General features: G+C 53.1%; 1 protein-coding gene across 1 annotated transcript in view; it reads right to left on the bottom strand.

The window, feature by feature from the left end:
* Positions 1 to 5,018: 5,018 nt before the first annotated feature.
* LOC134338746 (voltage-dependent L-type calcium channel subunit alpha-1D-like) overlaps positions 5,019 to 22,925 on the bottom strand; it is a 109,744-nt gene continuing 91,837 nt past the window's right edge. The window contains 12 exon segments of the mRNA XM_063034788.1: positions 5,019 to 5,294; positions 5,740 to 6,024; positions 9,276 to 9,391; positions 10,074 to 10,225; positions 11,423 to 11,575; positions 11,797 to 11,996; positions 12,466 to 12,579; positions 16,498 to 16,625; positions 18,980 to 19,081; positions 19,619 to 19,721; positions 20,777 to 20,873; positions 21,469 to 21,596. Coding sequence (XP_062890858.1) covers positions 5,019 to 5,294; positions 5,740 to 6,024; positions 9,276 to 9,391; positions 10,074 to 10,225; positions 11,423 to 11,575; positions 11,797 to 11,996; positions 12,466 to 12,579; positions 16,498 to 16,625; positions 18,980 to 19,081; positions 19,619 to 19,721; positions 20,777 to 20,873; positions 21,469 to 21,596 — 1,854 coding nt within the window.

Genomic DNA, 22,925 nt, shown 5'->3' with positions numbered 1-22,925 from the left:
GGCTCATCAGCAAAAATGATGAAACTATGTACAGGGAGGAGGTCAAACACCCTGAGAGCTGGTGCAGGGATAACAACTTAATGCTTAATGTCACTAAAACCAAGGAGATGATCGTCGATTTCAGACGGTCTCAGCCTGAGCACACACCCCTCGGCATCAGTGGCTCCACAGTGGAGAGAGTGGAAAACATCAAGTTCCTTGGGGTGCAGATCTCGGACAATCTCACCTGGTCCAGGAACAACACTAGGATTGTGAAAAGAGCACAACAGAGATTGCACTTTCTGAGGAAGCTTAAACAAGCACCACTTCCCACTAACATCTTAACTACATTCTACAGAGGCGTGGTTGAGACTGTGCTGACCTTTTGCATCACAACCCGGTACTCCAGCTGCAGTGCTGTCGACAAAAAAGCCTTGCAGAGGGTGGTTAGGGGAGCAGAGAAGGTTACTAAGGTCTCCCTATCTTCTGTCCAAGACCACTTTCAGAGTCGATGCCTCCAGAAGACACGGTACATCATTGAAGACCCCTCACACCCTCTCCATGAACTGTTTGTTCTTCTGCCATCAGGCAAACGTTACAGGAGCATCAAAACTAAAACCACAAGGCTACTAAACTGCTTCCTCCCACAGGCAGTCAGACTGCTAAATAGCTGCTCTACCTGACTGTGCTTTTGGACACTTTTGACTTGCACTGGACACTTATAACTTGATTGACATGTGGCTGTTGTGTTTTACTATTTATTGTTATGTTTATCATTTAGTGTTGTGTTTGTTATGTTATGATTGCACTGCTCCTGGGAAACGCTGTCTCATTCTGCCCTGCAGGGCTGATGTACGATTAAAATGACAATAACATTTTTTTGAATCTTTGAATTTGAATATTATTTTGAGGTTGTGTAAGACATTGGTGAGGCCTAATTTGGAGTATTGTGTGCAGTTTTGGTCACCTACCTACAGGAAAGATGAAAATAAGGTTGAAAGAGTACAGAGAACATTTACAAGCAGTTACGTGGAAAGATTGAATAGGTTAGAACTTTATTCCTTGGAAGGTAGAGGATTGAGAGGAGACTTGATAGAGGTGTACAAAATCATGAGGGGTACAGATAAGTGCCAGAAGGCTTTTTCCACCAAAGTTGGGTGGGACTACAACTAGAGGTCATAGGTTGAAGGAGAAAGGTGAAAAGTTTAAGGGGAACACGAGGAGAAATTTCTTCACTCAGAGGGTGGTGAGAGTGTGGAACGAGCTGCCAGCACAAGTGGTGCATGTGAGCTCGATCTCAACGTTTAAGAGACGTTTGTGTAGGTACATGGATGGTAGGGGATTAGAGGGCTATGGTCCATGTGCAGGTTGATGGGAGTAGGCAGTTTAAATGGCTCAGCATGGACTAGATGGGCTGAAGGGCCTGTTTCTGTGCTGCACTTTCCTGTGACTCTCACTTCACTGAACTCACCCCATCACCGAATTGTTCCCCCAATCGATCTTTCTTCCTAACTTTCAAGGATTCTTCATCTCATGTTCTCAACATTTAATGCTTATTTATTATGACTGTTATTATCATTATTATTATTCTTTTTTTGCATTTGTGCAGTTTGTTGTCTTTTGCACATTTGGTTGTTTGTCTGTGTCTGTTATTTACAGTCTTTCATTGACTCTATTCTCTTTCTTTGTATCCACTGTGAATGCCCGCAAGAAAACAAATCTCTTGGTTGTACATGGTGACATGTATGCACTTTGATAATAAATTTGCTGTGAAATTTGATATGATACACATACTTTGATAACAAATTAACTTTGAACTTTGAATCCTGATTTCTGATTCACTGATATTTTACTTGTGAAGGCTGTTGTCTCTTGGGCTCTGTGCCTGTGACACTCCTGCAAGTATATTTCTGCAGACATGGACTCTGACAGTAAACTTGACTTTGACATTGAAAACATAAATCTACTCCTTACCTTGGTTCTAGCAGAGAGTTCTGAAAAACAGGGGCACCTCAGTGTATGAGGGTAGGGCACACCGTCAATGGTGTGGAGTGTCGAGGGACAAAGGGACCTCTGTATACGAGGGTAGGACACACACTGTGAATGGTGGGGAGTGTCGAGGGACAGAGGGACCTCGGTGGACGAGGGCAGGACACGCATTGTGAATGGTGGGGAGTGTCGAGGGACAGAGGGACCTCGGTGGACGAGGGCAGGACACGCACTGTGAATGGTGGGGAGTGTCGAGGGACAGAGGGACCTCGGTGGACGAGGGCAGGACACGCACTGTGAATGGTGGGGAGTGTCGAGGGACAGAGGGACCTCGGTGGACGAGGGCAGGACACGCACTGTGAATGGTGGGGAGTGTCGAGGGACAGAGGGACCTCGGTGGACGAGGGCAGGACACGCACTGTGAATGGTGGGGAGTGTCGAGGGACAGAGGGACCTCGGTGGACGAGGGCAGGACACGCACTGTGAATGGTGGGGAGTGTCGAGGGACAGAGGGACCTCGGTGGACGAGGGCAGGACACGCACTGTGAATGGTGGGGAGTGTCGAGGGACAGAGGGACCTCGGTGGACGAGGGCAGGACACGCACTGTGAATGGTGGGGAGTGTCGAGGGACAGAGGGACCTCGGTGGACGAGGGCAGGACACGCACTGTGAATGGTGGGGAGTGTCGAGGGACAGAGGGACCTCGGTGGACGAGGGCAGGACACACACTGTGAATGGTGGGGAGTGTCGAGGGACAGAGGGACCTCGGTGGACGAGGGCAGGACACACACTGTGAATGGTGGGGAGGACTGAGGGATAGAGGGCAGAGAAGGAGTGCCAGCAGCCGGGGTGAGGGTGGGCTGTGATGTGGGTGCAGCCCTGAGACACCAGGCAAGGTCATTTGATTCCAAACAACTGGTTTATTGATCATTACAGAATGTCCCTCTGGTGCTTCCCGCTCCCTCCCCTCTCCCTTCCCCCTTTCCCAACCCTGATTCCCCTCTCCCTGCCCCCTTCCCACTCTCAGTCCACAATAGAGACCCAGATCAGAATCAGGTTTATCATCACTCACATCTGTCATGAATTTTGGTTTTTTTTGTGGCGGCAGTACAGAGCAATGCATAAAATTACTACGGTACTGTGCAAAAGTCTTAGGCACCCGAGCTGTAAATACGCAGTGCTTGTAAAAAGTATTCACCCCCACCCCCCCGGAAGTTTTCATGTTTTATTGTTTTACAACATCGAATCACAGTGGATTTAATTTGTCTTTTTGACACTAATCAACAGAAAAAGACTCTCCAGTGTCTTTTTCTCTCTCTTTCTCCGTGCAGTGGCTTTTGGTCTTTCTTTCTTTAAGTGGATTATTTGGGTTTCATGCCTTGTGGCTGTCCGCGAGTAGACAAAGCTCAAGGTGTATAAAGCCTCTGCATTATATCCTGCTGTTGTATTCCATTTCTCTGAAAACGAAGCTAGCGTTGCACTGGCCTGCCCGATTACCAATTTAACTTGCAAGCTAACCTTTAGGGGATCCGGAACGAAGGCGCGCAAGTCCCTTTGCGCCCCCAATTTGCTCCCCGCTACTAACCCGCCCTTCCAAATTGGGATGATTAACAACTAAACAGTGCAAGAAAAGGGATGGAAGTGGCAACACACACAGAACGCCGGAGGAACTCAGCAGGTCAGGCAGCGTCTACGGGAAAAAATAAACAGTCGACGTTTTGGGCCAAGGCCCTTCTTCAGGATTGGGAAAGAATGGGGAAGATGCCGGAATAAAAAGGAAAGGTGAGGGGAAGGAGGCGAGCTGGAAGGTGAGAGGTGAAGCCAGGTGGGTGGGAAAGGTCAAGGGCTGGAGAGGAAGGAATCTGATTGGAGAGGAGAGTGGACCAGAGGAGAAAGGGAAGGAGAAGGGGTCCCAGGGGGTTTGTGGGCAGGTGAGAAGAGGTAAAAGTTTAGAGAAAGGATGAGTGGGAGGGGGGGATTTTGGTTACTGGAAGGAGAAATTGATGGTTATGCCCTCGGGTTGGAGGCTACCCAGATGGAATACAAGGTGTTGCTCCTCCAAGCCGAGGGGCTGCCTCATCTTGGCACGAGGAAGCCACGGGCCGACACGTCAGAACGGGAATGGGAATGGGAATTAAAATGTCTGGCTGCCAGGAAGTCCCGCTGGCGACTTGTGCTCGACCAGGCGGCCCCCCGATCTTCCAAGGTGAAAGCAGTTACCGAAGTTTGCCTTCGCTGGCGGCTAGCGGTGTTCCATGGGGGTCAGCGCAGGGGCCACGACGACTCAGGTTAGGCCGCTGACGGAGGAGCTGATGGAACCGTGGCCGGGACTGCAGACGACACCAAGGGAAGGGGGAGTGCGCAGGGACGGGAGGACTTGGACGAGTTGGGAGGGTGGGCAAAGTAGAGACAGATGGAATAGAGTGTGGGGTGATGCACTGTGGCGGTGGGGAGAGGCTCGAGGTATCAATTATTTTGTTTCAATGGGGGGGCGAGAGAGGGAGTGGAGGGAGATGGAGAGAGGGATGGAGGGGAGGAAGAGGGAAGTTGAAGGGGAGGTGACGGAGTGAGGTGGATGGAGGGAGCGGGGAGAGAGGGTGAGAGGGGTTTGGAGAGGAGGGACTGTGGGGGGGAGATACGGAGGGGGTGGGGAGGTAACAAGGTAAGGATGGAGGAGAGGGGACAGAGGGAGAGGGAGAGAAGGAAGGAGAAGGGGAGAGAAGGAAGGAGAAGGGGAGAGAAGGAAGGAGAAGGGGAGAGAGTGAGGTGATAGGGTTAGAGATAGCGGGAGGGAACGTGAGGCAGATAGAGGGGGAGGGGGAAGGGAGAGGGAGAGAAGGGAGGGGGAGGAGGGAGAAGGGAGGGGGAGGGGGAGAGAAGGGAGGGGGAGAGAAGGGAGGGGGAGAGAAGGGAGGGGGAGGGGGAGAGAAGGGAGGGGGAGGGGAGAGAAGGGAGGGGGAGGGGGAGAGAAGGGAGGGGGAGAGAAGGGAGGGGGAGAGAAGGGAGGGGGAGGGGGAGAGAAGGGAGGGGGAGAGAAGGGAGGGGGCTGTTCAAAAGGAGGTGACACAGATCATCTCATCGCGCAGCTCATCCTCGGCAGGGCCGGGGGAGGCCTCCTCGTCAGAGCAGGGGTGTGGCCCACAGTCCCGGCGGCAGGGCACCCGTGGGTGGCTGGCGCCCGTTCCGTGCCGCCATCCCAGCAGGTCGCTGGCTGCGCTCTCCATCTCATCCACCGTCATGTGGCAGGCGTCCGCGATCTCACGCTTGGCAAATGCCACAAACTTGGGGTCCCGGGCGTAGAGTTCTAGCCCCTCAGAGATCAGCACCTGGGGAGGGGGTGTAGAGAGAGAGTGAGATTGAGTCTGGAGGGGGGAGGGTAGGGGGGAGAGGGGGAGCGAGGGTGGGGGAGGGGGAGAGAGATACAGGGAAGTAAAAAGGGGGAGAGAAGGAGGGGGAAGAGGAGAAAGGGGAAGATAGGAGAGATGGGGAAGATGGGGAAGAGAGTGGGTGAGAAGGAGGGGGAAGAGGGGGTTTCGGGGAGACGGCAGAGAGTTTGCAGACAGAAGGGGAGCAAGAGGGGAACAAGTTAGAGAGAGGACGGCTGAGGGGTGGGAGAGAGAGAGAACCTGGAGAAAGAGGAGGAAAGAGAGAGGAGAAAGGGTTGAGAGAAGGGGTGAAGAGAGGGGTATGGGGTATTGGGAATTAGATCGAATGGGGCATTATATGTGCAGGGCATTAAAGGGACGGGACATTTAAGGGATGTACACTCACTGCCTCCACCAGGCTGTCGGCGCTCCCTCGCTGCCCGTGGTAGGGGATGTCGGCGGCCCCCGGCACCCGGAGGGTGGGCGCGGCGTAGGTGCGGTAGGCGGGCGGCTCCGGGCTGTACCAGTGGCTGTGGGCCGGGGAGGGAGCGCCCAGCAGCCCCTTGCCCCAGGTCTCCTGGGGCTCCAGCAGCACCAGCGGGGCATACAGCAGTCGACTCCTCTTGGGCTGGGGAGGGGTGGCCCAGCCATGGGCGGAACCCTGGGAGGAGCTCTCACTGCCCACGTACCCCTGCGGGAAGGGAGGAGAGGTAGCTGAGGCAAGATTGACGTAAAGATCACCTTGCACGTTCAAAGTACATTTATTGTGGAAGTTTACAGTATATACTTTATACATCCTTACAGGCTGCCACAAAACCAAGAACCCATTAAAAGCAAGAGATGACCATCAGACACCCAATGTGAAGAGAGAGAACGAACAACCACTCGGAATTGAATTTCACGACACCAGGCATCACTGCAGCCGACCCAGGGGTTCGCAGAGACCGATTCAGAAGGCTTCAGTCCAGCTCAGAGATGAACAAACCCCGTGGAACAGTGAGTCAAATCTCGCCTCTGACCATTTCAATCTGACCTGGCGCTTAACTCGTCCAAACCTCGGGCCGTCCCTTCCTCTGTCACTTGATCAGACCTGACCTTTCCAATTTTGCTTGGCTCCTAAATCGAGCAAACCTTGGGTCATTTCTCGCCTTTGGGCTCGGGCTCTGTCACCTTAATAGGACCTGACCTTTCCAATTTGGCTGGCTCCGAAATTGACCAAACCTCGGGTCTTCCCTCGCCTCGGCACCGCCGCATTGCGTGGCCTCCAGGTCTGCTCCAGCAACTCCAGTCCGGACACGCTCTGACCATCCTGCCCCCAGTGAAAAGCTCTGGTCACATCTGCAAAAATGCCAGGTTGTACGGGCGATTCCGTTCAACTCCGACGGCGAAGCCGCAGGCCACCGTCCGCGGCAACCGGTCGCCAGAAAACTGGCGAACAGCCGAGTATTCAGTTGTCTCCTTTGTTTCATCGCCCGCCAGCAAGTTGATGGTCAAACCAGCAGGTGGCGCCATCTTAAACCGGAAGCCAACGACCAGCGCAGTCCGGGGACGTGCCGGGGGGCCGCCCGCAAGGATCGCCAAAATGGCAGGCCCACAACTTACTAGCCCCAGCTCGAGCGCTGTTGTAACGCGGGAGGAAAGCAGAGCACCCAGACGATACCCACGCGGTCATGGGGAGAGGGTTCACACTCGGTACGGAATCGAACCCTGACCGGTGGCTCGGCAAAGCGACGTGCTCACCGTTCGGGCGACCTTGTCTGAGCTGACCGCGTGGTCAGAATAACTCGCCTCTTCAGCCTGCACGCGGTCCATTTCCTGCGCATCCACGTGCCCATCCCCACCCAGGGCATCCTCTCGTCTCGCCGCTGCCATCAGGAAGGTGTTACAGGAGCCTCAGGACCCACAGCACCAGGATCAGGAACACTTAACACCCCTCAACCATCAGGCTCTTAAACCAGAGGCAATAACGTCACTCAACTTCACTTGCCCTCATTGGAATGTCCCCATGACCAATGGTCTCACTTTCAAGGACTCTTCATCTCACTTTCTTGATATTAATTGCTTATTTATTTATTATTATTATTATTATTATTCTTTCTTTTTGTATTTTCCCAGTTTGTTGACCTTCTGTACTCTGATTGAACACCCCAGTTGGGCAAGTCTTTCACTGATTCTGAATGGTGGCAAGAGAGGAGGTGTAGGGACGGGTGTCGTTTACAGGGATACGTGCTGGGTGGGAGGGATGTATGGACCAGGGAGTCGCGGAGCAAACGATTTGCCACCATTCAGGGCCCCAAACAGTCCTTCCAGGTGAGGCAACACTTCACTTGTGAGTCTGTTGGGGTCATTTATTGCATCCGGTGCTCCCAGTGTGGCCTCCTCTACATTGGTGAAACCCAACGCAGATTGGGGGAAGGCTTCGTCGAGCACCTCCGCTCCGTCCGCCAAAACAGACAGGATCTCCCAGTAGCCATCCACTTCAACTCTGCTTCCCATTCCCATTCGGATATGTCCATACATGGCCTCCTCTACTGCCATGATGAGGCTAAACTCAGGTTGGAGGAGCAACACCTCATATACTGTCTAGGTAGTCTCCAGCCCCTTGGTATGAACATAGAATTCTCCAACTTCCGGTAATTCCCTCCCCCTCCCTTCCCCTATCCTGATGTCACTCTGCCCCCTCCCCCAGCTGCCTATCACCTCCCTCATGGTTCCGCCTCCTTCTACTACCCATTGTGTCTTCCCCTATTCCTTCTTCACCTTTCCTGCCTATCACCTCCCTGCCTCCTCTCCCCCACCCCTTTATCTCTCCCCTTACTGGTTTTTCACCTGGACCTTACCAGCCTTCTCCTTCCCACCCTCCCCCCACCTTCTTAAAAGGGCATCTGCTCCTTCCCCCTACAGTCCTGATGAAGGGTTCCAGCCCGAAACGTCGACTGATCGTTTCCACTGATGCTGCCCGACCTGCTCAGTTCCTCCAGTGTGTTATGAGTGTTGCTTTGACCCCAGCACCTGCAGAGTATTTTGTATCCAAAAACTAATCTCTCTGCCCCACTCTCTCCCTACAGCCCTGTGTCCGTCCCCAAACTAATCCACCTGTCCCACTCTCTCCCCACAGCCCTGTGTCAGTCCCCAAACTAATCCCACTGCCCCACTCTCTCCCCACCCCCCTGTGTCAGTCCCCAAACTAATCCCACTGTCCCACTCTCTCCCCACAGCCCTGTGTCAGTCCCCAAACTAATCCCACTGTCCCACTCTCTCCCCACAGCCCTGTGTCAGTCCCCAGACTAATCCCACTGTCCCACTCTCTCCCCAGAGCCCTGTGTCTGTCCCCAATGTAATCCCACTGTCCCACTCTCTCCCCACAGCCCTGTGTCAGTCCCCAAAATAATCCCACTGTCCCACTCTCTCCTCACACCCCTGTGTCAGTCCCCAACCTAATCCCACTGTCCCACTCTCTCCCCACAGCCCTGTGTCAGTCCCCAAAATAATCCCACTGTCCCACTCTCTCCTCACACCCCTGTGTCAGTCCCCAAACTAATCCTACTGTCCCACTCTCTCCCACAGCCCTGTGTCAGTCCCCAAACTAATCCCACTGTCCCACTCTCTCCCCACAGCCGAGTCAGTCCCCAAACTAATCCCACTGTCCCACTCTCTCCCACAGTCCTGTGTCAGTCCCCACACTAATCCCACTGTCCCACTCTCTCCCCACACCCCTGTGTCAGTCCCCAAACTAATCCCACTGTCCCACTCTCTCCCCACAGCCGAGTCAGTCCCCAAACTAATCCCACTGTCCCACTCTCTCCCACAGTCCTGTGTCAGTCCCCACACTAATCCCACTGTCCCACTCTCTCCCCACACCCCTGTGTCAGTCCCCAAACTAATCCCACTGTCCCACTCTCTCCCTGAATGCAATGTCGGTCCATGGAGTTTGCAAGTTACCGGCTGTGACACTGTGCGTCGAGGAAGACTGTGTTGCTGGTAGGTCCCCGGAATAGGGATATCATCCTTACTTTCTTGCCGAGCGAGACACTGGATTCGGAAATTCGGTTTCCGACCTGTGTGAGTGTAAGGAGAAGTACTCTTTTCACTACTACGAACTAACAGCCTCTAGTAACGGACACGGACTGTGGAGAGAGAGTGGGGCAGTGGGATTAGTTTGAGGACTGACACAGGACTGTGGGGAGAGAGTGGGACAGTGGGATTAGTTTGGGGACTGACACAGGGCTGTGGGGAAAGAGTGGGACAGTGGGATTAGTTTGAGGACTGACACAGGACTGTGGGGAGAGAGTGGGACAGTGGGATTAGTTTGGGGACTGACACAGGGCTATGGGGAGAGAGTGGGACAGTGGGATTAGTTTGGGGACTGACACAGGGCTGTGGGGAGAGAGTGGGACAGTGGGATTAGTTTGGGGACTGACACAGGACTGTGGGGAGAGAGTGGGACAGTGGGATTAGTTTGGGGACTGACACAGGGCTGTGGGAGAGAGTGGGACAGTGGGATTAGTCTGGGGACTGACACAGGGCTGTGGGGAGAGAGTGGGACAGTGGGATTAGTCTGGGGACTGACACAGGGCTGTGGGGAGAGAGTGGGACAGTGGGATTAGTATGGGGACTGACGCAGGGACTGCGGGGTGAGTGTATGGCAGTGGAATTAGTTTTGCTTTTCCCGGAGATCTGGTCTAATCGCTCTCTCCCTCCCCACCCAGTGAAGAGCTCTGCTCAGAAGAGATCCCCCACCTGGCGGTGTTGGCGGCAGTAACCGCCTGCGGGGCCAGTGTTTCCCCTCTGTCTGGACGGCAACCGGCCTGTGATGATTCTCAGTGCGTTGGGCCGCCGGCGGTGTCTCCTGCGCGCCGCGGTACGCCTCGTTCTCATCCCAGTCCATCGGCCTGTTGCGGGGCAGGACATTTTCGTTTAGTTACGGGACTGGACGACAGGGGGCAGGAGAAGAAGAAGAGTGCGAGAGAGGGATAGAGGGATGGCGAGAGGGTGGGAGGGAAGTGGAGGGGTATTGGGAAGGGTTGAGTGGGGAGACGGGGGTGGAGTCAAGGTGGATATGGATGGGAGAGGTAGAGACGGGGAAGAGGTCGAGGGGAGGGGGAAAGCTGCTGATGGATGAGAGGGTTGGAGGGCAGTTGGGGAAGAGAGGTGGGCACAGATTAAGTCGGTGGGGGAGAGCGGTGGAGAGGAACAGAGGGAGGTGAGGGAGAGGTGGGTATGGGGAGAGACAGAGTTGAAGGGGGCGAGAGGTGGAGATGGGGAGAGAAGTGGAGAGAGGGGTTGAGGGGGAGATGCAGTTTGAGAGAGATAAAGGTAGAGACAGACAGATGTGAGGGAAGAAATGGAGGGAGGAAGACAGATGTGGCGAGAGAGGAAGGTGGAGAGAGACTGAGAGAGAGAGGTGGGGAGGAGGGAGAGACGTGGAGAGGGAAAGAGAGTGATCAGTTGTGGTCGAGTGGGGGCAGAGAGAGAGAGTTGGAGTGAGGTGGAGGAGGAAGAGACAGATAACAAGCTGCAGGCTGGAGGAACCCATTGACTCGGTGAGATTTCCAGAAGGCATATGACACGGTACCACATCGCAGTTTATTGGGGTAGATAAACACTTGAGTTGTCGGACCTAATGTGGACCTAACGATGACTGGCTGGGTAGGGCAGGGGCCCACAGTTGAGACAAACGTTGGTGTGTTGTGGGTAGCGAGGAAGGTCGAAGGATAGAGCAGGAGATGGATTAGCTGGAAAGCTGGGCAGAGAGCTGGCAGATGGAGATTAATGCCGATATGTGTGAGGGTTCAAATTCCATCTGCCAGCTCTCTGAGTTTAGGAAGACAAACCGGGGCTGGATGTGTACAGTAAGTGGTGGGGTGCCAAGGACAGGGGTTCAGGTCCATAGTTCCCCGGCAGTGTTAACTCAGGTCGATTCGGTTGTGGAGAGGCATATAGTTTTCATAGGTTGGAGCAATGGATCATAAGGGTTGGGATGTTGCATTGCATTTTGACAAATGCTGCAACTTCGGAAATGTGGTGAGGTAGGAGCATTGTGCTGTGGGAGGGGCCGGCAAGGAGGCAGACGACACCCCCGCTCTCACCTCTCCCTGGACGCTTCGCTCTCATTGTCCTCGTCCCGGCTGTAGTAGCCCTGCTCGCCAGAGAGGTGGTCCTCCGCTGACCCCTCCGCTGGTGCCGGGTCCCCTTTCCGCAGAATCGGCGGGACGTCCTTCCCCAAGGAATCTCTCCTGGAGCTGGAGAGGGACGGGAAGACGTTCAGAGGATCAGGAGACCCCTCGAGCCCACCCACCTCCTCTTCCCACCCCTTCCCCAACAAAGGGGGAACAAAGGGGGAAGGGGGGTGTGGCTAGTCTGGGAGGGAGCGATGCCTAATGGAGTCGAACAGCCCCGTTGATCTGAGGCTTCTGAGGGAGAGGGTGAAGGGAATGGGGGGGGTGGGTGGATACACACTGACCTATTGGCGCTTCCCTTCTTGTTGGGGCTGTTCAGAGGCTCCTTGTCGTTCCCCTCGTGGTCCCCAGCCTGCCCCTCCTGAGGCGGGGAGCCACTGCTGATATGGTGGGGAGTGGCCTCGTTCCCGGCACTGGCACGAGCTAGGCTCACGACGGAGTGTGTGGAGTCTGCCGAAATCTGGGAACACCGCCTCTCCAAGTTCTGAAGGGTCGAGACAGAGTAGACACAGAGAGAAGCCCCCAACACACCATCCCATCACACACTCCCAGGGTCAGACACAGAGTGAATCTCCCTCCGCACCATCCCATCACACACTCCCGGGGTCAGACACAGAGAGAAGCCCCCAATACACCGTCCCATCACACACTCCCGGGGTCAGACACAGAGTGAATCTCCCTCCGCACCATCCCATCACACACTCCCGGGGTCAGACACAGAGTGAATCTCCCTCCGCACCGTCCCATCACACAATCCCGGGGTCAGACACAGAGAGAAGCCCCCAACACACTGTCCCATCACACACTCCCGGGGTGAGACACAGAGTGAATCTCCCTCCACACCGTCCCATCACACACTCCCTCCACACCGTCCCATCACACACTCCCAGGGTCAGACACAGAGTGAATCTCCCTCCGCACCGTCCCATCACACACTCCCGGGGATGACACACCTGGTAGGGAGCATCCTCCTCGTGTATCTCCTCCTCTTCCATCTCTTCCTGCAGGTCACATGATATTGCCCGGCGTATCTCCGGTCCAATGTCCTGCAGAGTCCGCAGACCAGCCTGCTCCCGGGGAGAGTGGGGGGGGGGGGTCGATGGGGGTCAACAAGATGGTGAGTGGAATCTTTCTCTGCTGCACCCACCTGTCTGTGGACTGTAGGCACAGCCCTTCATCAAATACACTTCTTGTTCCTTTGAGGATATCTCCTTCCCCACCCTCACCCCAAGACCATAAGACACAGGAGCTGAATTAGGCCATTCGGCCCATTGATTTATTTTCCCCTTCAACCCTGTTCTCCTGCCTTCTCCCCCTAACCCTTGATGCCCTGAATAATCAAGAACCTATCAACCTCTGCTTTAAATATACCCAATGACTTGGCCTCCACAGCCGACTGTGACAATCGGTTCCAAAGATTCACCATCTGGCTGAAGAAATTCTTCCTCACTCTCCATTCTAAATGGACATCGCTCTATTCCGAGGCTGTGCCCTCTGGTCCTAAACTCTCCTAGCAAAGGAAACATCCTCTCCACCACCACTCTATTGAAGCCTTTCAATGTTCGATAGGTTTCAATGAGATCCTCCCTCATTCTTCTAATCTCCAGCAAGTACGGGCCCAGAGAAATCAAACGCTCCTCGTATGTTAATCCTTTCATTTGTGATATCGTTCTTGTGAATCTCCTCTGAACCCTCTCCAATGCCAGGACATGCTTTCTTAGATACGGGGCCCAAAACTGCTCACAATACTACAAGTGCGCTCTGACCAACACCTTATAAAGCCTCTGCATTACCTCCTTGCTTTTACATTCCAGTCCTCTTGAAGTGAAACATCTACCTGTCCCCTCTATCTACTGCACTCAATACATGCTCAGTTAACTCCAGTACGATCGTCAAACATGACCTGCCCTCCAAATCCAAACCTCCACCAACTTTTGTGTCTGCGAAGCTACTGGTCAGTTCACCGATGTTCTTGTCCAAGTCACAGTAAGCAACAGGTCCAACCATCGGTTACAGCCGGCCGCGACGACCTGGCTTCAGTTGACTTGAGTAAACAGGGAGGAGTGCACACCCCGTCTGTGTCAGTGGTGCAGAGGGCGAGAGGGTCGAGAGCATTGAGACCCAGAGCCGAGAACGTCACCGATAACTTCTCCTGATCCGACCACGTAGACGGTGTGGCCAAGAAGTCTCGCTAGCGCCTCTACGTCCTCAGGAGGTGAGGAAATTCGGCCCGTCCCTGACAGCTACAGACGCGTCGCTAGCCTCCCCTCCATGGACTCTTCCTGCTGTCTCAGTAAAGTAGCCAGCACAGTCAAAGACCCCACCCACCCCGGACATTCTCTTTTCTCCCCTCCCCATCGGACAGAAGATACAAAAGCCCAAAAGCACATCCTGCCAGGCTCAAGGACAGCCTCTAACCCGCTGTTGAATGGACCTCTCATAGATTAGAAGGTGGGCGCATGATCGCCCAGTTTACTTAGTCGTAGCCCTTCACCTTGTCTGCCTGCACTGCACTTTCTCTGTGACTGTAACACTTCATTCTGTGCTCTGTTTTCCCTTTGTACCACCTTGATATATTGACGTATGGAATGATCAGTCTGGATGGCAATAGTGAACCCATCTCTCCTGACTTCTGGACAGACAGACAGAGGTTGGCATCGAACTGGGGTACAGTTAACACGAAGGTTGTTGATAGTGTAGAAAGCGTGGCACCTACTTTCTCAGGAGTTTACAGAGATTCAACACGACATCTATAACTTTGACAAACTTCTCCAGATGTGTGGTGGAGAGTATGTTGGTTGGTTGTATCTCGGCCTGATGTGGAAACATCAATGCCCTTGAACAGAAAATCCTACAACAAGTAGTGGATTCAGCCCAGTCTATCATTGGTAAAGCCCTCCCTCCTACTGAGCACATCTACGCAAAACATCATCAGAGACCACTCCACCCACCCAGGCCATGCTCTCTTCTCGCTGCCGCCATCGGGAAGAAGGTACAGGAGCCTCAGGACCCACACCACCAGCTATTACCCCTCAACCATCAGGCTCTTGAACCCAAGGGGATAACCTCAACTTCACTTGCCCCATCTTCGAAATGTTCCAACAACCCTGGACTCACTTTCAAGCTCTCTCCATCTCACATTCTCGATTTTTATTGCTTATTGTTGTTGGTTCTTCTTTTTGTATTTGCACAGTTTGGTGTCTTCGTCCCTCTGGATGAATGCCCAGGTTGATTCTGTTACGGTTATTACTCTACAGGTTTGTCGTGTTTGTCGTTCCTTTCCCTGCCTTGTGGCGCATCGGGGCAACCTTGCCGTTTCTTTAGAATTTGTATGTAGCTTACGAGGCTGAGTTGCTACCTCGACGCTCGACCCAGCACGGATGGAAAGCACGCAAGGTGCCGGCCCAGTTCGAACCCGGGGCCACTTGCCATCCAAGTCCGGTTTAGATGTGACTAAACCAGCCTGTTGTTTTGAAAATAAATCTCAGGGTTGTAAATGGTGACACGTATGTAGTTTGATAATAAATTTACTTTGAACGTTGATTGTGGAAGGTTACTATGAAACACTGACAGGACGCAGAGCTGGGCTGAGAAGTGGCAGATACAGTTTAACCAAGGAAAGTGTGAACTGATTCATTTTGGAGGGTTGAGCTTGAGGGCAGATTATGGGGTCAATGGCAGGATTCTTAGCAGCGTGGAGAAACAGAGGTCCATGTCCACAGATCCCTCAAGGTTGCCGTGCAAGTGGATAGGCTGGTTAAAAAGGCGTACGGTCTGTTGGCCTTCTTTAGTCAGGGAATTGACTTCAAGAGCCACAAGCTAACGTTGCAGCTCTATAAAACTCTGGCAGAACCACACTTGGTGTATTGTGTTCAGTTATGTCGCCTCATTATAAGAAGGATGAGGAAACTTTAGAGAGGGTGCAGAGAAGATTTACCAGGTCGTTGGCTGGATTCGAGAGAATGTGTCATAAGGATAGGTTGTGCAAGCTGGGACTTCTCACTCTGGAGCGAAGGAGGATGGGAAGAGACGTGTGTAAGATTGTAAGTGGCATCAACAGAGCGGACAGCTAGCACCTTTTCCCCAGAGCGGAAATGGCTCATACACGAGGGTGTAACTTTAAGGTGATTGGAGGAAAGTATGGGGGGGGGATGTCAGAGGTAGATTCTTAACAGAGAGTTTTGAGTACGTGCAGTGAACTGCCAGAGGACATTTTAGAAACTCTTAGATAGGCAAATGAGGGCTACATAGGAGGGAAGGGTTAGATTGCTCTAAGAATAGGTTAATAGAATAGGCTTTGTCTGCTGCTGGCGACCAAGGCTGAGGTCGAAGTGTTCGGCAGAGATGGTGCTCAGTACTCGGTGTCGGAGGGGTGATCGGAGGCTCAAAGTTTTCGGACGACTCAGAGTCGGACTGTGGTCGGGTATGGCAGGAAGAGTATTCTTCCTTCTCCCGTCTGCGTGAGATGTGGGTCATTTGAGAGACTTTGAACTTTTTTACCGTGCCCATGGCCTGTTCTTAATCAAGTTATGGTATTGTTGCACTGTTGTAACTATATGTTATAATTATGTGGTTTTTGTTAGTTTTCAGTCTTGGTCTGTCCTGTGTTTCTGTGATATCACACCGGAGGAATATTGTATCATTTCTTAATGCATGCATTACTAAATGACAATAAAAGAGGACTGTGTGTCCTCATGATCTAATCTAATCTAAATGGTTGCACAACATTGCGGGCCAAAGGGCCTGTATGTTCACCTGTTGCTCCCGGGAGAGGAAGGTGGGGAAGAAGATTGTGGGACCCTCCCAGGTCAGAGATGACCCACAATCACAACCAGACCCCTAGTTTTTGCTCCATATATCCTGTACCATCATTCCGGAATCCTCGACTCGCGAGGACGGCTCCAGATCCCGGATCCTGGGAGGGTGGAAAGGAGGGGTGGCAGCTGAAGTCTCAGCTGTTCGACTGGGAGCAGTGGAGGACCCACCTGCAGCGTTGTCGAGTTGCAGAGCTCGGAGTGGCTCAGCATCCCCTTCTCCTTCCTCTTCCTGAACTTCCGGAAGTAATCCTGGATCAGGAAGGTGGCGTAGAACTTCCCAACGGTAACTTCCTCGTCTGTGGGGCGGGGGGGGGGGGAGAGAGACAGAAAGAGAGCGCACCGAGAGAGTATAGAGGTTGAAGGGAGAAGGGGAGAGGAGAGAAGTGGAGAGGGGTGAGAGGAGGGAGGAAGAGGGATGTAGAGGGAGACAGGAAAAATGGAGAGTGCATGAAATGGACAGAGAAGGGAGGAAGAGAGAGGGGAAGGAGAGAGAGAAAGAGAGGGGAGCAGAGGGAGAGAAAGTGAGAGGGAGAGAGAAGGAGAGAGAGTGTGAATAGAGGGAGGGAGGGAGAGAGAGGGTAAGAGATTGAGAACGGGGAGAGTGAGGAGGGATAAAGAGAAAGGGGAAGAGAAAGTGGATGAGGGGCAATATAGAGTAGAGAAAGAAGGACAGGGAGAGAAGGGAGGAAAGGAGAGAGAGGAGGAGAAAGGGAATGTGAAAATGGTGGGTGAAAGAGAGTGATGGTGGGGGCAGAGAGAGGGGGTGGAAGAGAGAGAAATGGAGAGAATGAGATATATGGGAATGGATGAGGAGAGAGTGGTGGAGACAGAGACTGGCAGAGAGTGAGAAGGGAAGATGGGGAGGTGAACCCTGACCAGTGACCTCAGTCTTGATCCCAACCAGTGATGGGTGGAGAAGTGCAGAATGATTGATGGACAGCTGCCCAATGACTGGTGGAGATCTAGACAGGAATTGGTGGACTTGCTCAGTGATTGGTTGAAAGTGACCCAGAGTTATGTGGAAGTTGAATTCCAGTAATTTGTTCCAATAAGACTCTTAAATTTATCCAAAAGGGTTGAATTTTAAAACAAGACCAAGTAGAATGTAAAAAAGTACCAATTTCTTGATTACACCGAAAACATTTTTCAGATAGATTTGAATTTAATCTATTTATTTTTTGTGGTGTAATATATAATTGGTGTAAAAAATTATATTGTACTAATCTAAGTCGAACATTTATTGTATTTGTCATACTGTCCAGACAAAGTCTTGACCAATTTATTTCATCAATATTAATATTCAGATCTGTTTCCCATTTTTGCTTTGACTTATGGGTTCCTTGTTTAATTGTCTGTTCTTGAATCAAATTATACATACAAGAAATAAATTTTTAAATTTTCCCTTTTTGAATTAAAATTTCAATTTCATTAGCTTTTGGCAAAAACATTGTTTGACCCAGCTTACCTATTAAGTAAGCCCTTAACTGAAAGTAGCAAAAGAAAGTATTATTAGATATTTTATATTTATCCTTTAATTGTTCAAATGACATCAATATACCTCGCTCAAAACAATCTCCTATAAATTTAATCCCTTTTTGGTACCAATTATATAAAAGTTGATTGTCCATTGTAAAAGGAATAAGTCTGTATTATTTCTATTAGGTGATATTGAAGGGATAAAACCGAAACTTAAATTGAATAAATATCAGAAAGAATTTATAAAAATTGCATTGGCAGTAGCTAAGAAGACTGTAGCAGTTACTTGGAAATCTGATTCGTATTTAAGTATGGATCGTTGGAATAATGAAATGGCTAGTTCTATTCCACTTGAAAAAATTACTTATAATTTAAGAGATAATTATCTAACATTCTTGAATATTTGGCGCCCTTATTTACAAAAGATAGGATGTCATATTTAAGTGCTCCGACAAAGAATTTGGTTACTTGGGGAAAATAACGAATAATTATACCAAATTTATTTTGAATCCCATGGAGCGTGTGGAAACCTTCCAATACCCAGGCGGCTCTTCTTTTTTTTTCTCTTTCTTTCTTTTAGGTAGGACTATATATATGGGGGGGGAGGGTTAAGGGGGGGGTGGGTAGATTTTATCTTTTCATGTATTCTTTTTGAAAACTCAATAAAAATTATATATATAAAAAAAGAAAGTGACCCAGAGATTGGTGGAGAGCTGCCCAGGATTGGTGGAGGGCTGCCCAGGATTAGTGGAGGGCTGCCAAGTGATTGGTTGAGAGCTATCCAGGAATTGGTGGACCTGCTCAGTGATTGGTTGAGAGCTACCCAGTGATTGGTGGACCCGCCCAGGATTAGTGGACCTGCCCGGGATTGGTGGAGGGCTGCCCGGGATTGGTGGAGGGCTGCCAAGTGATTGGTTGAGAGCTATCCAGGATTGGTGGAGAGCTGCTCAGTGATTGGTTGAGAGCTACCCAGTGATTGGTTGAGAGCTACCCAGGGATTGGTGGACCTGCCCAGGATTGGTGGAGAGCTGCTCAGTGACTGGTTGAGTGCTGCCCAGGGATCAGTGATTAGTCCAGGGATCATTGGAGAGAGCCGCACAGCAAGTGGGCAGGGATTAGTGAAGATCCGCGTCGCGACTGGTGGGCCCCAGGAGGCAGAGTCTGAGCTACTGACCTTCAGGCGGCGGAATGATCTCGTCCAGGACCTTGGGCTTGGTGCGTTTCCAGATCTTACGGATCACGGCCCTTAGCTCGGTGTTCGCCTGCTCCAGGTTACCTACCCCATGAGTACAGACAGCAATGAGGCCCTTCTGTCCCAGGACATGGGTCCATCCCGCTCACTGAGACAGGGAGAGGTGTGGGGCGGGGGTCACAGAGACAGGGAGGGGTGTAGGGGAGGTGGGGGGGGAGTCACAGAGACGGGGAGGGGTGTGGGGGGGCTCACAGAGATGGGGAGGGGTGTGGGGGGGGCTCACAGAGACGGGGAAGGGTGTGGGGGGTCACAGAGTCAGGGTGGGAGGGGGTCACAGAGATGGGTAGGGATGTAGGGAGATAGGGGGGGTCACAGAGTTGGGGAGGGAGGGGGTCGCACAGACAAGGAGGGATGTTGGGGAGGGAGGGGGTTCACAGAAATGGGGAGGGGTGTAGGGGAGAGAGGGGGTCACGGAAATAGGGAGGGGTGTAGGGGAGTGAAGGGGTCATGGAAATGGGGAGGGGTGTAGGGGAGGGGGGGTCACAAAGACAGGGAGGTGTAAGGGATTACAGAGACAGGGAAGGATGTAGAGGAGGGTGGGGGGGGGAGTCACAGACCCACCTTCGGTTTTGATCTTCAGTGCAGTCCTGACCAGAGCGAAGAGGGTGGCGTTGAATGAGACTGTCCCGTCCGAGTTTAGGGGCATGTTCATGGCAACCAGTCGCTGCGTGGTTGAGGGACAAACAGTTGGTGCAGAAACAGGCCCTTCAGCCCATCATATCTCTGCCAACCCATCTGCACACATCTCGTTCCCCAGCACTGGGTCCGTCTCTTTCTTTGTCTCAGCAATTCAAGTGCCTGTCCTGATCCTTCTTCAATGTTGTGAGAGTCTCTGCCTCCCACCACCCCCCTCAGGCAGAGTGTTCCAAATGCAACCCCCCTTCTGGGGGGGGTAATAATCCCCTCTCAACCCCTCATCCTGAAGCCATGCCCCCTGGGTTTGGACACCTCTGTCACGGGGAGAAGTTCCCTACTGTCACACCCTGTGTTTGCCCCTTGTCATTCTGTCCACCTCTATCCCCCCTCAGCCTCATCCGCTCCAAGGAGAACAGACCCAGCCTCTCCGGTCTCTCCTTGTAACCGAAACATCCTGGGGAATCTCCTCTGCATCGTCTCCATTGCAGTACCTCCTTCCTGTAGTGTGGAGACCAGAACTGGACACTGAACTCCAGCTGTGGGCTGACCAATGGGTCATGAAGTTGTATCATCACCTCCCTGCTCTTGTACTGGGTCCCGGCTAATGAAGGCAGATACTGTATCCCAGACACACTCCTCACCACCTTAGAGAAGAGAAACGACTCGCTGTTCTTTGGTTCTGGGGTCAGAGACCCCCGCTCTGGGTTCCTGGGACCCCGGGGAGAACGTGACTGGAGTACTGTGGACAAATCTAGTCTCCTTCACCCTCTTCCCTCCCTCTCTCCCTCCGATCCTTCACCTTTCCCCCTGCTCTCTTTCATCCCCTCTTCCCTTGATCTACCTCTCCCTCTCTCTCTTTCCCCCTCTATCCCTCTCCTCCTTTATCCCAACTTACCCTCCTCTCCTACTCCCGTCCCCTCACTCCCAATCCCCCCTTTCTCCCTCTCACTCTCCTCTCCTCCTCCCTCTCCTCTTTCACTCCATCTTACCCCTCTTCCCTCTCTCCCCCACTCCCTTCCCTCCCTCCTACCCTCCCATCCCTCCCCTCCTCCCCTCCCTCTCCCCCCCCCCACCAACACTCACCTTGCAGGCCACCCGGTGGGGACACAGCTTCCCGAATCCAAGGGGGGGCTGGATCCTCCGGAGAAGTGTCACCACGTCCAGGTGCTTGATCCGGCCCCTGAGGTGGAGGGAGGGAGGGAACCAGGAACGCTCAGGTCCCGGGATAAACCACTGGGAGCTGGCCGGCGGCCCCCTCTCCCCCGCCCCCGACAACAGCAGGCGAAGGCACGACCCGACCAGGGCCCCGGGCAGCATCCTGAACTCTGCCCCGTCTCCGGGATTATCCGGGCAGCGGGATGGGTCACCTTCCCAACAGGAGGAGCCGGGAATCTGGAACGTGCCCCAGTACGGCGATGCTGTGCACACAGCAAGATCCAATGGGGGTTGGAGTCAGGAGGGGGAGGAACATCTTCACCTTGGATCCCTCCTGCTGCCTGGAGCTCATTCCTTGCCGCCCCTCCTGAAGTGCAGCACCCCCTCGACACTCCCTCCTTGCAGCCCCTCCCACACCATGACCCTTGACCTCCCCAACTCCCAGGGGTCGGTTCTAACCTTTTGTCCTGCTATTATGGGATCTGACTGTGCAGTAACCACCCCAAATCGTCGGCCCTGGATTGCCCTGGACGCGGAGGAGAATGTGGCCCCCCCCCCCACCCGGCTCCATCCCTGCCACCAAGCCGCGCAGCCCCCTCCCCCTCCTGGCGGGGTCTTACTTTGCCTCGGGGTCATACTCGGACCAGATCCTCTTGAACTCGTCCAGGTGGTGGGGGCCCAGGATGGACCAGTCACGGGTCAGGTAGTCGAAGTTGTCCATGATGACCGCCACGAAGAGATTGATGATCTGGGGAGGGGGGGACGATGCACAGAAAGAGTCCACAGGGTCAGGGAGTAAATGGCTCTCCCCTTCCCTCCAGTGCCCACCTCTTCTAACCGGCCTCGCCCTCCCAGGGCAAACGTTTAAGTTTTCAGGGATTAATTAGATCCGTTGCAGATTACAGTTCCCTCTCGCAGATTAATTTTTATTTTGAGATTTGGCACAGTAACGGGCCCCTTCCAGCTCAAGGAACCCACGCCGCCCAAGTAGTGATTAACCCAACCCACGAGTTCAGACTGTGGGAGGAAATCGGAACGCGCGGTCACGGGGAGAACGTACAAACTCCTTGCAGACTGCGGCGGGAATCGAACCCGGGTCTCTCACCACTGCGCCTGCCTTTCCCCCCCCGCCCGTACAGTACAGGCTTTTGGCCTATCTAATTCATCCAGTCCTGGCTTTCTGCCTTGACCCATCCACCCGCACCGAGACCGTACCCCACCTATCCATGTACCTCTGCAATCGGACCACTGCAGCCGGTAGCTCGTCCCACGCTCTCTGGGTGAAGTCAAACATTTCACCCTTCACCCTTAACCCACGACCTCTCATTCTCGCCTCACCCACCCTCAGCCGGAAAAAACAAACCCCCTCTACACTGGAGAGCAGGCGTTGAAGGTGAGATGGGGCAAGTTCGGGGGAGACGTGCGCGGAGCAAGTAGTTTTATACGGAGAGTAAATTGCGCTGCGAGAGGCAGCTACAATACCGACGTTTAGGAGGGTCTTTAGATAGGCATGTGAGTCTTCAGAGAGTGCAGGGATTATGGGCCACGTGCAGAAGGGTTTTATTTATCAAAATATTGAAAGGGACAGTGAAATGTGTTTGAGCGGGGCGATCGATGCGGTCTGGGGGTGCTTTGCGGAGGATGCTCTACCCTGCGGCCTGCAGTGGGCGACTGGCGCGACGCTGAACTGAACCCAAGCGAATACTCCTGGGCTTCCGGCTTTAAGTTTGATATTCTAGGCATTGTCCACCTGCTTTTTGCCGTTGGCGCTATTGGCGCATTGGGGGGTTTGATGTTTCCTTTGAGCGGGTTCTATGGTGTCCCCTTGTTACGGGAGGACGCACCTCAGAGCTGTATCCCGTATACAAACTTTGGCAATCAATGTACGTTGAATCTTTGCTTGTGTCAACGTTAATGCAGTCCGAGGATGTGCCGAGGTTGGGGTGGGGGGGAAGCCCACAGGCGTCGCCACAAATTACTAATCCGTACGTCCGTGGGATGTGGGAGCAGACCGGAGCACCCGGAGGAAACTCGCGCGGTCGGGGGAGGCGGGAACCGAACCCCGACAGCGGATCGA

Source organism: Mobula hypostoma, chromosome 28 (assembly GCF_963921235.1).
Source record: "Mobula hypostoma chromosome 28, sMobHyp1.1, whole genome shotgun sequence".
NCBI classification, from domain to species: domain Eukaryota; kingdom Metazoa; phylum Chordata; class Chondrichthyes; order Myliobatiformes; family Myliobatidae; genus Mobula; species Mobula hypostoma.
This window is presented reverse-complemented; position numbering and strand designations above follow the sequence as displayed.